Source organism: Pan troglodytes, chromosome 3, assembly GCF_028858775.2.
Source record: "Pan troglodytes isolate AG18354 chromosome 3, NHGRI_mPanTro3-v2.0_pri, whole genome shotgun sequence".
NCBI classification, from domain to species: domain Eukaryota; kingdom Metazoa; phylum Chordata; class Mammalia; order Primates; family Hominidae; genus Pan; species Pan troglodytes.
The window spans coordinates 103,252,814-103,266,580 of record NC_072401.2 but is presented as its reverse complement, the minus strand read 5'-3'; the positions used below and the strand labels follow the sequence as shown (position 1 = coordinate 103,266,580).

General features: G+C 37.1%; 1 protein-coding gene across 7 annotated transcripts in view; it reads right to left on the bottom strand.

Annotated features, from left to right (window-relative positions):
* Nucleotides 1-10,717, bottom strand: part of BANK1 (B cell scaffold protein with ankyrin repeats 1) — a 289,987-nt gene extending 279,270 nt beyond the window's left edge. For 2 of the 7 annotated variants that reach the window (XM_016951016.3, XM_009447929.3), the window contains exon 1: nt 10,250-10,633. In XM_016951016.3, the coding sequence (XP_016806505.1) occupies nt 10,250-10,319 (70 nt within the window). In that variant the 5' untranslated portion in view covers nt 10,320-10,633. 7 annotated transcript variants of the gene reach the window in all.
* Nucleotides 10,718-13,767: the final 3,050 nt, after the last annotated feature.

Sequence of the window (13,767 nt, the reverse complement as noted above, 5' to 3'; positions counted from 1 at the left end):
TATCTGAGAGGCTGAAGCAGGAGAATCGCTTGAACCCAGGAGGTGGAGTTTGCAGTGAGCTGAGATCGCACCATTGCACTCCAGGCTGGGTGACAAGAGCGAGAAACCATCTCAAAAAATTTAAAAAATTTAAAAACAAATCTTGTCTGAAACAAGTAACGTGTAACAAGAATTGCCTAAATTTATATTACCAACCTATTTGAATGTGTTTTTATCTAGCAATAGTCAGTCTCTTGGATTCAGACAGGAAGAATAGAGCCAGAAAGACTTATTCAGGAGTAGAGCTTTATCAAGTAGTTGTGACAGTAACTACTAAGCAAATGCAAAAACAGGATTTTAATGAGAACGAATGGATTCCAATATGGATAAAAAGGAAGCGATGATATATAGAAACTAAAGCTAAGGAATAATTCAACACTGTGCCAAGGCTTTCACAGAAAGAAGTGTCAACTATTTATTCTCCATTAAGATCAATACCAAAAAAACAAAAAAAGAAAAAAGGAAAGAGAGGAATGGGAAGAAGAGAAGGAGGAGCTCCAGAAACATAGAAGGAGGAATGAAAAAAACGAGACAGAAATTCTTTTTCTTTTCTTTTTTTTTTTTTAAATTACACTTTAAGTTCTAGGGTACATGTGCACAACATGCAGGTTTGTTACATATGTATACATGTGCCATGTTGGTGTGCTGCACCCATTAACTCATCATTTACATTAGGTATGTCTCCTAATGCTATCCCTCCCCCCTCCCCCCACCCAACAACAGGCCCTAGTGTGTGATGTTCTGCATCCTGCATACAAGTATTCTCATTGCTCAATTCCCACCTATGAGTGAGAACATGCAGTGTTTAGTTTTCTGTCCTTGTGATAGTTTGCTCAGAATGATTGTTGCCAGCTTCATCCATGTCCCTACAAAGGACATGAATTCATCCTTTTCATGGCTGCATAGTATTCCATGGTGTATACATGCAACATTTTATTTATTTTATTTTATTTATTTATTTATTTACTTATTTTTGAGATGGAATCTCACTCTGTCACCCAGGCTGGGGTGCAGTGGTGCGATCTCAGCTCACTGCAAGCTCCGCCTCCCAGCTTCATGCCATTCTCCTGCCTCAGCCTCCCAAGTAGCTGGGACTACAGGCACCCACCAGCACACCCGGCTAATTTTTTGTGTTTTTAGTAGAGATGGGGTTTCACCGTGTTAGCCAGGATGGCCTTGATCTCCTGACCTCATGATCCGCCCACCTTGGCCTCCCAAAGTGCTGGGATTACAGGCATGAGCCACCATGCCTGGCCACCAAATTTTCTTAATCCTGTCTGTCATTGATGGACATTTGGGTTGGTTCCAAGTCTTTGCTATTGTGAATAGTGCCACAATAAACATACGTGTGCATGTGTCTTTATAGCAGCATGATTTATAATCCTTTGGGTATATACCCAGAGCCTGCATTGCCAAGACAATCCTAAGCCAAAAGAACAAAATTGGAGGCATCACGCTACCTGACTTCAAACTATACTACAAGTCTACAGTAACCAAAACAGTATGGTACTGGTACCAAAACAGAGATATAGACCAATGGAACAGAACAGAGCCCTCAGAAATAATACCACACATCTATAACCATCTCATCTTTGACAAACCTGACAAAAACAAGAAATGGGGAAAGGATTCCCTATTAATAAATGTTGCTGGGAAAACTGGCTAGCCATATGTAGAGAGCTGAAACTGGATCCCTTCCTTACACCTTACACAAAAATTAATTCAAGATGGATTAAAGACTTAAATGTTAGACCTAAAACCGTAAAAACCTGAGAAGAAAACCTAGGCAATACCATTCAGGACATAGGCATGGGCAAGGACTTCATGTCTAAAACACCAAAAGCAATGGCAACAAAAGCCACAATTGACAAATGGGATCTAATTAAACTAAAGAGCTTCTGCACAGCAAAAGAAACTACCATCAGAGTGAATAGGCAACCTACAGAATGGGAGAAAATTTTTGCAATCTACCCATCTGACAAAGGGCTAATATCCAGAATCTACAAAGAACTTACACAAATTTACAAGAAAAAATAAAACAACCCCATCAAAAAGTGGGCAAAGGATATGAACACACACTTCTCAAAAGAATACATTTATGCAGCCAACAGACACATGAAAAAATGCTCATCATCATTGGCCATCAGAGAAATACAAATCAAAACCACAGTGAGATACCATCTCACACCAGTTAGAATGGCAATCATTAAAAAGTCAGGAAACAACAGGTGCTGGAGAGGATATGGAGAAATAGGAACACTTTTACACTGTTGGTGGGACTGTAAACTAGTTCAACCATTGTGGAAGGTAGTATGGCGATTCCTCAAGGATCTAGAACTAGAAATACCATTTGACGAGACAGAAATTCTCAAACACATAAGAAAATCTACACATTAAGATGTATTACTAATGGAATTCATGGAGCTGTTCTCTATAAGTTTTCATAGCAGAAAACCCCCCTTTGGTGTGATGCCATCGGCTTTTGAGAACAGTTAAATTGCTGCCGTGACACTGATCTTAAAGCAACAATGAAAGTAAAATCCTTTCCTTGATGCCACATCTTCAGCTGCTTATCAGACAGCCATATTTCTAAAGGGCGTCTCCATGGCCTCCGTCACCTTACCTTCTTCCACTCATTCCCATTCAGCTCTCATCCTCTTTACTAAAGCTACTTACTTCTCTAAGGTCATCTGTAAGTTTCATGATGCCAAATCCATTGGCTAAATTTGAGGCTTCAATTTGCCTGACCTATCGAAAGAATTTGGGCCAGTTCACCATTCTTACCTTCCTGAAACATTCTATTTTTGAATTCTTGTCACTGTATCTTCGTTTTCCTTCTTTTTAGCCTCTCCTCAGTCTTATTGAGCAACTCCTCCTTCTCTACCCACACTGAAATGTTTGTTTTCCACAGGTCTCTATCCTGAGTCACCTTATCTATGTTATCCTATTCATTGTTGTAGTTTTAAATACAATGTTTTTCTTAATTTTATATCTCCAGTCTGAACTGTCTTTCTGACATCCAGATCCTAAAATCGAACTGCTTACTTGACATCTTAACGTGACTATTTCTCATGCTCCTCAAATGTAACAGATCTGAAATTGAAATGACATTCTCTCATGCCCTCCCGGTGTCCTCTTGTTCCTTCACTCCTTTCCAATGGAGTAAATGACACGTTCTTGATTCTCTTAGGTTTACAGACCATAACCCTAGGTGTCATTCTTCACATTTTTGTCCCCTTCAGACTCCAAATCTACTATATCACAAAAGGTATGTAAGTAATAGTTCTTAATAAATCTGTCCACTTCTCCCTGTATTTTTACTCATTGCAAACCCCTAATTGTTCACCAACTTCCATTGCTGCCCTTTTCCAATTAATTGTATCAATAGCAGCTCATGTGATCTTCTAACACAAAATCTAATCATGTGTCATCTCTCATTAAAAACTCTTCAAGAGCTCCTCATTATACTTGGGGAATTTTTTACAGAAACTTATTCAATTAGGTTTTGGTTTACTTTTCAGATTCTTCTCCTCACTCATTATAATAACATTGTGAGTGTAACCTTGTCACATCTTGACAAAATTTTGTCTTTCTGTGTCTCATTTCTTCACTGACATCATTGCACTTAATTGATCGCATCTGAACTTTATTAATTTGTTCCTGTCACTGAAGTTTAGCAAGAACACACTGAATTCTTGTTTTCTAAGGTGAACATTAATAACACACTATGTATAACTTAATGGAGATACTATACTTTCTACTCCATTGCAGACAAATAGGTTGGTAAAAGACTAATCTCTAAAACACAGTATTGTATTGCTTCATACTGATATTAATCCACTGAGATTGTATATAAAGTTTTCATAATGGCCTGTTAATGATGCCATATTTCTTCATATACCAGGGGAGTTGAAGATAATCCCTAGTTTTATATCTCATCTTACTCTTTTACTTCCTGTTTTACTAAGTAAATATGTTTTGTGACATTTACTAAGATAAATGCCCCAACCATTCTCTCACTAATGTATGCCTCAATTTAAATGTATATTAAAAACTTGCCAGAAACAGTATGCTATAAAATTTTCAGATAAGTAAAAATATCCTGTTAACAAAACATGGGAAAACGTTGTTGTTATAAATTTATAGCTACATAATTCAAAGCTCTAAACCTTTTAACAGTGCTTAATTCTTATAATACTAACCTTTGAGTGAATTATTTTCTCTCCAGCTCTAAGGATTTAAGTTTGAAAACCTAAAAATAAATGCATGGACTTTCTTCAAATTTCACTAATAAAGGCAGGACACTCGAAATATGCTCATCTGCAGGACCACCAGACTTACTCATACTCTATTCCTAGTGCATGAAAGGAACAGATTTCATTCTCAGATTGTTTAATTTTCAATGGAAGATACGTAGAAGACATCATTTTAACAACAACAACTTTTGAAAAGAGAAGCTGATAGCTGGCAGTTTTTGATAAATAAAGGTATGCTAGCCCAAACTTTTTTTTCCTCCCAAAAAGAGAAATTCACTCAAAGTAGTTCATGTAAGGAGAAATTCATGTAAGGATACTATAAACAATTTCATGGGCAAATAAGATCAGAAAAACAAGTGCAGCTGCTCCGTCACTAGAAATCAGAAATTGAGACTACTCTCTTTGTCTTTCGGTCTCCTCAGTTTTTTCATCACAGTTTCTTTCTATTTATGCATCTTAAACATGAGGCAACTGTCATCTTAAACTGTATACTGGATCTTCCACTGACAATAATCTCATCTTTCATCAATCTTCTACTGATAAGAATCTTTATTCTTTCATTTAATAAGACAAAAGGACTTTGTGGCTTATACAGATTATATATGTGGCTTATACTTACACAGATTCAACAAATCTGTATAAGCCTGACAACACAGGGCACTGGCCATTAAGCAACCAGTTGGCTGGCTTGCATCATGTGCCTATTCTTGGCCCAGGTGACTGTTTCTGGGAATCTGAATAATTGTCCTCATTCTACTTGATTTACATGGCTGTGGATCTATAGGAAGTGATAAAGGAAAGGTCTCTGACCTACAAATAAGTACTTAAAGTAGTGAAAGTTCTACACTTTTACTGAGAAATCATGAGAGAATTAAAGAAATTATCCCATTAATTGAAACCAGAGTAGATTTTGCCTCAATTTTATGTCACTCACTTTTTTACAATAGTGACCTAATAATTTACTAACTGTACTAAAAACACACTCCTCTCCCAATATTTTAAACTGTATCAATATATTAAATCTAAATAAAATGCGATCAATAGAAAATGTGTAACCTTAGAGATTCTTCAGACAGTAACAATAAATATTCTACAATTGCCATTTCAATGATTTTATAGAATCATGCCCTTTTGTGTTTCTCCACTCCCCATTCTAGAAAAAAAAAAAAGATGGTGACTTAAAAGTTTCACCTTTAACAGTTTAGAAAAGCCTCCATAGATAAAAGAACACAGTGAATTATTAAATATTTTCATATGACTATACTGAACAATATGACTTGTTGTCCAGAGTAGACACTACTCTTCTGACACCCTTACTTATCAACTAGTATGATTCCCATTTCATATGAATTCAAAGTAGAAACACAATAAACGGAAGCTATTACAAGAAGGCTAAAATTTCAAGTGGTCTTGACACTATATTATTCCTCTGAAAATTAGACATGATCCTATAACAAAAAAGGAATGAGAATATTGTTCCCGACCAAAGGAGGCTTTATTCTCAGCATGTATCAGATGAAAAAAAAATGAGGCATATAGTAAATGGAATTCCAAGTCAGAGACTGTTCTTATACTTTTCAGTGTGTCTCTATAATGTAGAACACATGTGAAAACAAAGCAATGGGAATTAATAATATGGGAAAATGGCAGAGACACTTAGAAGAAACAAAGATATGACACATAGTATGATGAAACATAAAAACATATTTTAATGAACCAGATATAAAGGAAATCTTGTAAAAGATCACAAAGCATTGATTAATTACTCTTCATGATTAAAGAGGGAAGTCATCTTTCTGGATTATTTCAGTGCAGAACACTTAGAAACAACAAAGAGATTTCAATTCAGGGGTAAATGTCTAAAAGGCTCATTGTTTTTCTCTGACTAAAAACTAATTACTGCAGGGGTATAATTCCATATGATATCTGATATTTCCACCACCGGGACTATTTCAATGTCTGCACTAAAACTTAGATACCATTCTTTATATTTAAAACAGGAAAGGAAAGGATTACAAGGCCAAATAATAACTTACTTTTTAAATGATAACTTATGAAATGTTTGCCTTTTCTATTCTTATTTCATAGCTATCTCCAAAATTACTGCAAGATACTCTATATTCTATGAAGAAAGCAGTAAATTAATAAGTGTAACTTAGGTGATTAAGCAACAACCATTTAAACTCTTAAAACATGTGATTTATTTTTGTCAGGAATGATGTTTCTCATTTTATATTGGAATTTTGTTTTAACCCAGTAGTAAATATTTTGGTAAAATAGATTCTCATCTTCTTGTAAGTTGAAGTACTCCACAGTTTTTCTGTTTGATGCTTATTTTTTTCAAATATATTTATATATTATGTAAACTGAGTCACAACTGGTACTCTGAGATATGAGAAAACAGAGCACGCTCTCATTTTGTCCTATTAAATTTCTTCTTTATTCTTTCCTGCAACTGCTATAGTTTAATTCCCTTTTAATCAACCTATCCTTAGTTCTTCTCATTATGAATTCTTTTCTCCTTTCAGAACTATTAACCACAATATATCCCCAAGGATACTGCAGTATCTTTATACAAGAGGCCATATCTCCTATTTTTTTTTGATACGAGAGCTTGATTCCTTCACCCATCAAGTTGTCCTTCAAGTCAGTATGAGGCAATCAGTATGAGGCAGTTTTCCACTAAGAACTCCCACTCTTTTTTTTTTTTTTTTTTTTTGAGACGGAGTCTCGCTCTGTCGCCCAGGCTGGAGTGCAGTGGCGCGATCTCGGCTCACTGCAAGCTCCGCCTCCCGGGTTCACGCCATTCTCCTGCCTCAGCCTCCCGAGTTAGCTGGGACTACAGGCGCCCGCTACCACGCCCGGCTAATTTTTTTTTTTGTATTTTTAGTAGAGACGGGGTTTCACCGTGTTAGCCAGGATGGTCTCGATCTCCTGACCTCGTGATCCGCCCGCCTCGGCCTCCCAAAGTGCTGGGATTACAGGCGTGAGCCACCGCGCCCGGCCAGAACTCCCACTCTTATATAAGCTAATATGACACTACTGATCAATGACCTAAGAATTAATATAACAACTAGCCTGTATAAAGCAGTTACTATTTGTTATAAGACCCTGAAAAGGACTTCACCTGCATTTACCCATTTAATCCCCTAAACAACTTTCATATACAGGATTTCTTCTCTCGGATTTTGCTTTTTAATAAACAAAATAAAAAACTAAGACAGTGACAGATTTCATTATTTATTCAAGGTCACAGATGAGACAGGCAATGAAGCTGGGACTAGATCTGAGGCAGTATGAGTCAAAAGACCATCATAAGTAGGGCATAACCACCTACAATACAACCTCAGATAGATATTGCAGAAAAGGTTCCTCTACTGTCCCAAGTGTAACTTTGAATATGCTGATATTTAACCTTGAAATCTTCAGCAATTGCATTTTTCAGAATTATTCCTTATTATGGTGAAGATATCCTGAAAGCACTCCTTGTCTTTAAAATCCTAGCAAAAGTGACCTTATCAGAACATTTCCAGATGGGTCTGAAGAAAGCAAGTTTTTCCAGCCACCAGCATGGAACCAGGTTATTTCCTTAGTGGAACAAGTGTAGGACGTTGGCTATGTTGGAAGATTGCAGTCAAAGCAAAAAGCTTCAAATCTTTAAGAACTTCAAGCTAGAGGGCAGAGACCTAGACAAACCATGTTCCTTACAAGTATAAGCATCCAGCGTAAGGTGAAACAGTCTAAATGCTAATTCCACCCTTTCATGCTTTCTGTTCTTAAGCAAATCATTTATTAAAGTTTCATCAGATGCATCAAATAATATCAATAAAATTTTTTTAAAAACTATGGTGTGGATAAAAATCTGTGATTTAATAAATAATCACTCCCTAATTAAAACAGCAGTTAAAATTAAATTTTTAAAATCATTAGTTTTGGAATACAACAGGAAGAATCTCTCTTTTGGACACTGATAGCAATATATAGTTAAATACAAACCAGAAAATACATTCTAACTAGAACTTTCACCCATTGTGCATCATTTTTACCTTGTTTTAGAACTGGGTATTCTATTTTTCTTGCTTCCATTAAAGAACAAGTCGGATACTCAACAGTTAATAAATCTCTGATGGCAGTATACACTAATGTTGTCTAGCAGTACATTCTATCTCCTGCTAGAAATATACCTTCCTGGGCATGAAACTGTGTTTACCATTTTACATTCTTATTACTACTACATGACTCTTGGCAGGGAATAAAAGTTTGTTAAGTTAATGAATGGGTGACCTTCAAATAATTACTAGTTATGAAACCATGAGCAACTCACACTCTGGATCTCAGTGCTCTCTTCTCTAAATGAGGCAGTTGGACCAAATGACCCCCAATGTGCCATATTAAGATAGTTGTTGGAGAGAGAGGGAGCTCTTCATTAAAAACACACACACACACACACACACACACACAAACCACTGGATTTATAAAAGCTAGAAGATTACTCATATCAAGAATATGGGCATGGGATAATGTCAAAAGACAATTCGTTTTTAGAAAAGTTTCATTATGTTGGCCAGAAAAGGAAGTAACTGAAGCAAGTGATAAATACTGCATGGAGAAGGACCCAAGGAGTTGGGAGGGGCGGGGCGGGGGGGGGGGGCGGAATGCATGGGAGGAACAAGAATAATTGGAATGCTATAAATATTGATTCACATTACTCTTGCATTATTCACAATAGCAAGTGCCTCAAAGTATTGCTTAGTGTCAAGTGAAATAAAAGGCATTTTCTGCCTAAACTGTTTAATCTAGAAGTTTGAAACAAACTGTACCCCATTCGCTAACAAAATTGTTAAACTGAAATTACAAAAGAGGTAACCTGCTCAAAGTTTGAAAGACATGGTTGGTTTATTTATAGATGCTAGCAAAGTCTGCTCTGCTGCAGACCATCAGAGCCACAGTTTTCAAGAATGTCAATATGCAATAGTTAAAATATTAATAATATTAAGTTATGGGCTCTAAGTCCTTTCTTGTCACTTTTCATTGACACAAATATACTTCTTATTGAACTGAAAGCAATCCCTAAAGTTTATTTATGTAAAAATGCACTAGCCAACAGAAATAGCTACAACCAAAATTACATTACCTAAAAAATTCTAGAAAGGTATGAGAAATTTATTTCTATTCAGCAAATTAAGAAACTTTCACTCAGAATATACTTTCTTGTTGCATTTCTCACCACGAACACTCCAGTAATATTAATACCTAAGTGAAGTTTTTTAATTTAAAAAACATTTTTATATCACTGTGTAATTTGCAAATGCATTTGAAATGCTTCAAAAAGAACTAAATAAAACTGCCTTACCGTCCATTTGAAAATATAAATCTACTTCTGCATTCAACCAAGTTGACCGTTTTCCTTTGACCAAGTTAGTAAAGCCAGTGGAGTAGGGAGGTGGTGTTGGTAGAGTTTCTCTGCAAAGCCACCTGCCAAGAAGCAGGGCTACCAATTCACCAGGCTGGGATTTGTCAGGCCGGGCAGGTAAATGCGTGACGCTACACATGAGCGGTTTTTCTGTGCTTACCGACTGTTGAAAATAATTACGTATAATTTTAAACGCGCATTGCTTTAAAACAGGTTGCAAAGTGATTTTAGAAACTACAGGACCCTGACCCGGGTGCTGGGGAAAGTTCCAGCTCCTCAGAAGTTGCAGACACTGAGGGTAGCCCGCTGGCCAGAACTCCCAGCGCGCTCCCTCCTCGTGGCGTCCAGAAGCCCCTCAGAGAAGTCAGGGACAGAAGAACCCTCTGGGCTGCCTGGCGGCAGGATAAAAAGGAGAAGCCCTGTCTCAGGGACGCCCTGGCCTCAGTGCCCGAGTGCAGTTGTCTAATGATGGCCCGTGGTCTCCGCAGAGCCCCGTAGCCCGGCCTCGGCGTCAAGCCCCTCCGAATGCGCGACTACCCACCTGGGGGCGCTGGGCCGCAGGGGGCCGGGTCCGGGCTCCCAAGCCCCTTGCCTGGCGCTGCTGGCAGCATTGTGGCGGTTGAAGCCGAGGGGCCTGCGCACTGCTGCCCGCCGAGCGCTACCTGGACTCTCCCGGCCAGAGACTCCCCGCGATTTTCTCTTCCTTTGGCCCTCGGCTCTCCCCAGCCCGCTTGCCACCCGCGGCGGCTGCGGCCAGGTCTCAGGAAACGCAGCCCCGGGGCTCATGCCCGCAAAGCCAGGGCTCCGCTCTGCTGGGCGCCCAGAGGAAGTGAAACTGCTCAGGGGCCTGCTCTTGCATCCCTTCTCAAAAGGCCGCTTTGGTTTCTTATAACACTTCTGCGCCTGTTTCCTTCCTCACCTTTTCATCCTAGGATATATTTAGACCCGTTATTGTAGCTCTCCTTGTCCCTTTCTAGGTCTTCCATACTGCCATACTGCCCCCACTTCCAGGCAGACGTAGGGAAACCAGAAGTGAACATTTGCTGGAAAGAAAGAATAATTAGATAGATAGATGAGTAGGTACATAGATGATAGATACATACATATAGAAATGAAGATACAGATAATACTGTAATTTTTAAAATATTTCATTTTACACAGACTTTCTAGGCTAGGTTCATAAATTGAAAAGTGATTTAAAATTCCATATAAAATGTATTTCTTACTCCTGCTCCAACTCAAAAATAGACCCAGTAAAAAATTATTTATGGCTCTAAATAGCCTCTCCAAACAAGAGTTTGTTTGCTTGTTTTAAAGATGGAGATATATCAAAGGAGTTGTCCCAGAACCTTAAAGTGAATGTCTCTCTCTCAAGCATGTCTAAACTAGTCATTTGCCTTTTGAAGTTGAATATATTTTTTGAATATCAATTTGGTAATAATACATACTTTAAATGTTCCTCTCCTCTTCCTATAAAAGGAAGGCTTTCTTTGAAACTTTCTCTCGGATGAAGTGCTTTTTAGTAATAGTATAAATATCAAGTATCAAAAAAAGTTAATTTTTTCACATAAATGAACTTATTAGAACTTTATAACATAATGTAGAAAACTTGGAGAAGTATGTGAAATGTCCAAAAAACTTGAAAACAATTATAGATTGTATTGTATTTATCTGGTTTCCAGTAGTTTCTTTAACATCATTATTAATTTTATGTTGATTTTCTGAACTTTATATAATGGAACAAAAGATTTCATCTAACTTATGAAATATTATATTGAAAAAAATGGTTGTCTTCTATATATGCCTGTTAACAGAGAGACTTCAGTGTAATAGGCAAAAACAAATTTGGATTGCAGGGTTTGGGTGTTGTTCAGTGTTTCAGAAACTCAATTCTTAGGAAAGTATGTCTTAAACAAACCCATTGGAGAAAAGAATATTCTAACTGATGCATCTGCTGGTATATGTATTCCTGACAAGAGCTACTTTAGCCAACATGAACACTCCAGATGATGCTCCCCAATTAAGTATCCAGATCTTCAAAGGCACCCATTTATGCACACGAAAACTTGTTAATAAAGACAGTGTTCAGATAGGAACTTGTATCTGTCACATATACAGGACAGCCTTCTTGTATGAAGAGCCCTGGATTGGAAGTCAGAAGGTTGCAGCTGCCATCCTGACTCTGCTCCACAATATCTGGGTGTTTGGAGCAATTCTTAATATTTCTGAGCCTTGTGTATCTCATCTAATTTATTCATTATTAATGAATAAATTAAAATTACTGTATTCGAGTTTCTGCTAGATATAAAATGTTATAACACTGTCTCCTAATAAAACTATAGAAAATAAGATTTATAATATGAAAATTAAGTATATTTTCAGAAGCTCATTTCCACTACTTATGTCAAATGATGCTAGTAAGTAGAAAAAAGAAAGTAAAAACTGCTGAAAATTGTGGGCTGTTTTTTTTTTTAAAAAAATAAGATTATGTGTTAGAAAATCTTTAAAATCTCCCATTAAAATTATTCTAGCTTCACTTTTCTTTTGAATAAGAAAATAGCCATTGACTACCCCATTGACTTATTTATTCTTTTGTTTTACTGTTTGCAGTCAACAACTACTCTTTTTTTAAGTATTCTATATGCTATGTTCTATGTAAGAGTTTCACAATATTCATGTCATTTGGTTCTCAAAACAAGGAAGGTTTAACCATATTTTACAAATGAAAAATCTGGGCGTTGAAAACTGTAAGTGGCAGAGCTGGAATTCAATCCTAGATCTGATTTCATAGCCTGCCCTCTTAATTATAACTGCCCCCCTCCCCACCGCTTCCTTTTAAGGTCACATAAGGCCCTTGCTAAAGATTACATGAACATAATAGGATAGGTTATACATATATGTGTTGAAAACGTTTTTTGTTTCCCTATCCACTTTTCCACAGAACTATAAGCCCATACAATTAAATACTAATATCCTTAAAAATAGGTATGAACTGTACTTATAATTCATTACAATTTTGGTGCTATTTGGTTGAGGATATATAGATGTTCACACACGCGCACACACACACACACACGTGATAACTTAAGTCTACATGTTTTCATACTTTGCTGATGCATTTATAAAAATATATTTTAAAAGATTTTTTACTCATTTTGGTCTTGTTTCTGTGTCAAGTACGTCTTTAATCACAGTTGACTTCATTTTTCCCCTGCTTTCTCCCTTAAGGAGATGATACCATCTGGAATGTTGGGTTATCTCTTGGTTCATACTTGTTCTCAGGAAAGAGGCACTTAGCAATTCTCACACCGAGAGGCTTTTTCAGGCAAAATACCACCAGCAGTGTGTAATCGCAGGTTTCTGATTTTACCTCTGTTACAGAATGACAAGAAAATGCTAGTCACAGTAGGTTTCTCATTTCTCAATATATCAAACTCTCGGATCCATTGACTTCTTCCCTTGCATTATTTTTTTTAGCGGCATATTGACAGCCTCAATATTATTACCCCACTCTGTGAAGATTATAAGAGCCTCACACTGGCCCTGTGTTCCAATAAATGGACAGCTAAAGCTGTTTGGTGTTGCCCTGCAGTTGCCATGGCTGATTTCTTGTGTCCTTTGCAGACTAGATGCTGTTGTGCATGCTAATGGCTTTATTTCTGCCTTTAGATTCAGGATATGTTTAAAGAACAAAACTGGTTCTTTTCTAAAGCAGTAATCTATTGCAAAAGTGAAATAGTTGCTTCTTCATGGCTATTTGTTAATTGGGGAATATTCCTCTTGACAATCATGTCTGGATTTTTAGACATTGAATTATATTATTCCCCCAGGGTGTTAACTACACTTCTTATTTACTCCCTCAAAACTAAACCAAATACCAGGGATGTCTGAAGGAATTTTTAGCAAATTTTTTTGGTCATTACTGGGAGGCTTTATTTTCTTTTGCTTCCTCACATTTAATTGAATTCTTTAATACTAATCTGTGTAGCAACCCCCCAAAGAGGTCCACATTCTCATCTGCAGAACCTGTGTATATATGTATTTACCTGGAAGGTGGAA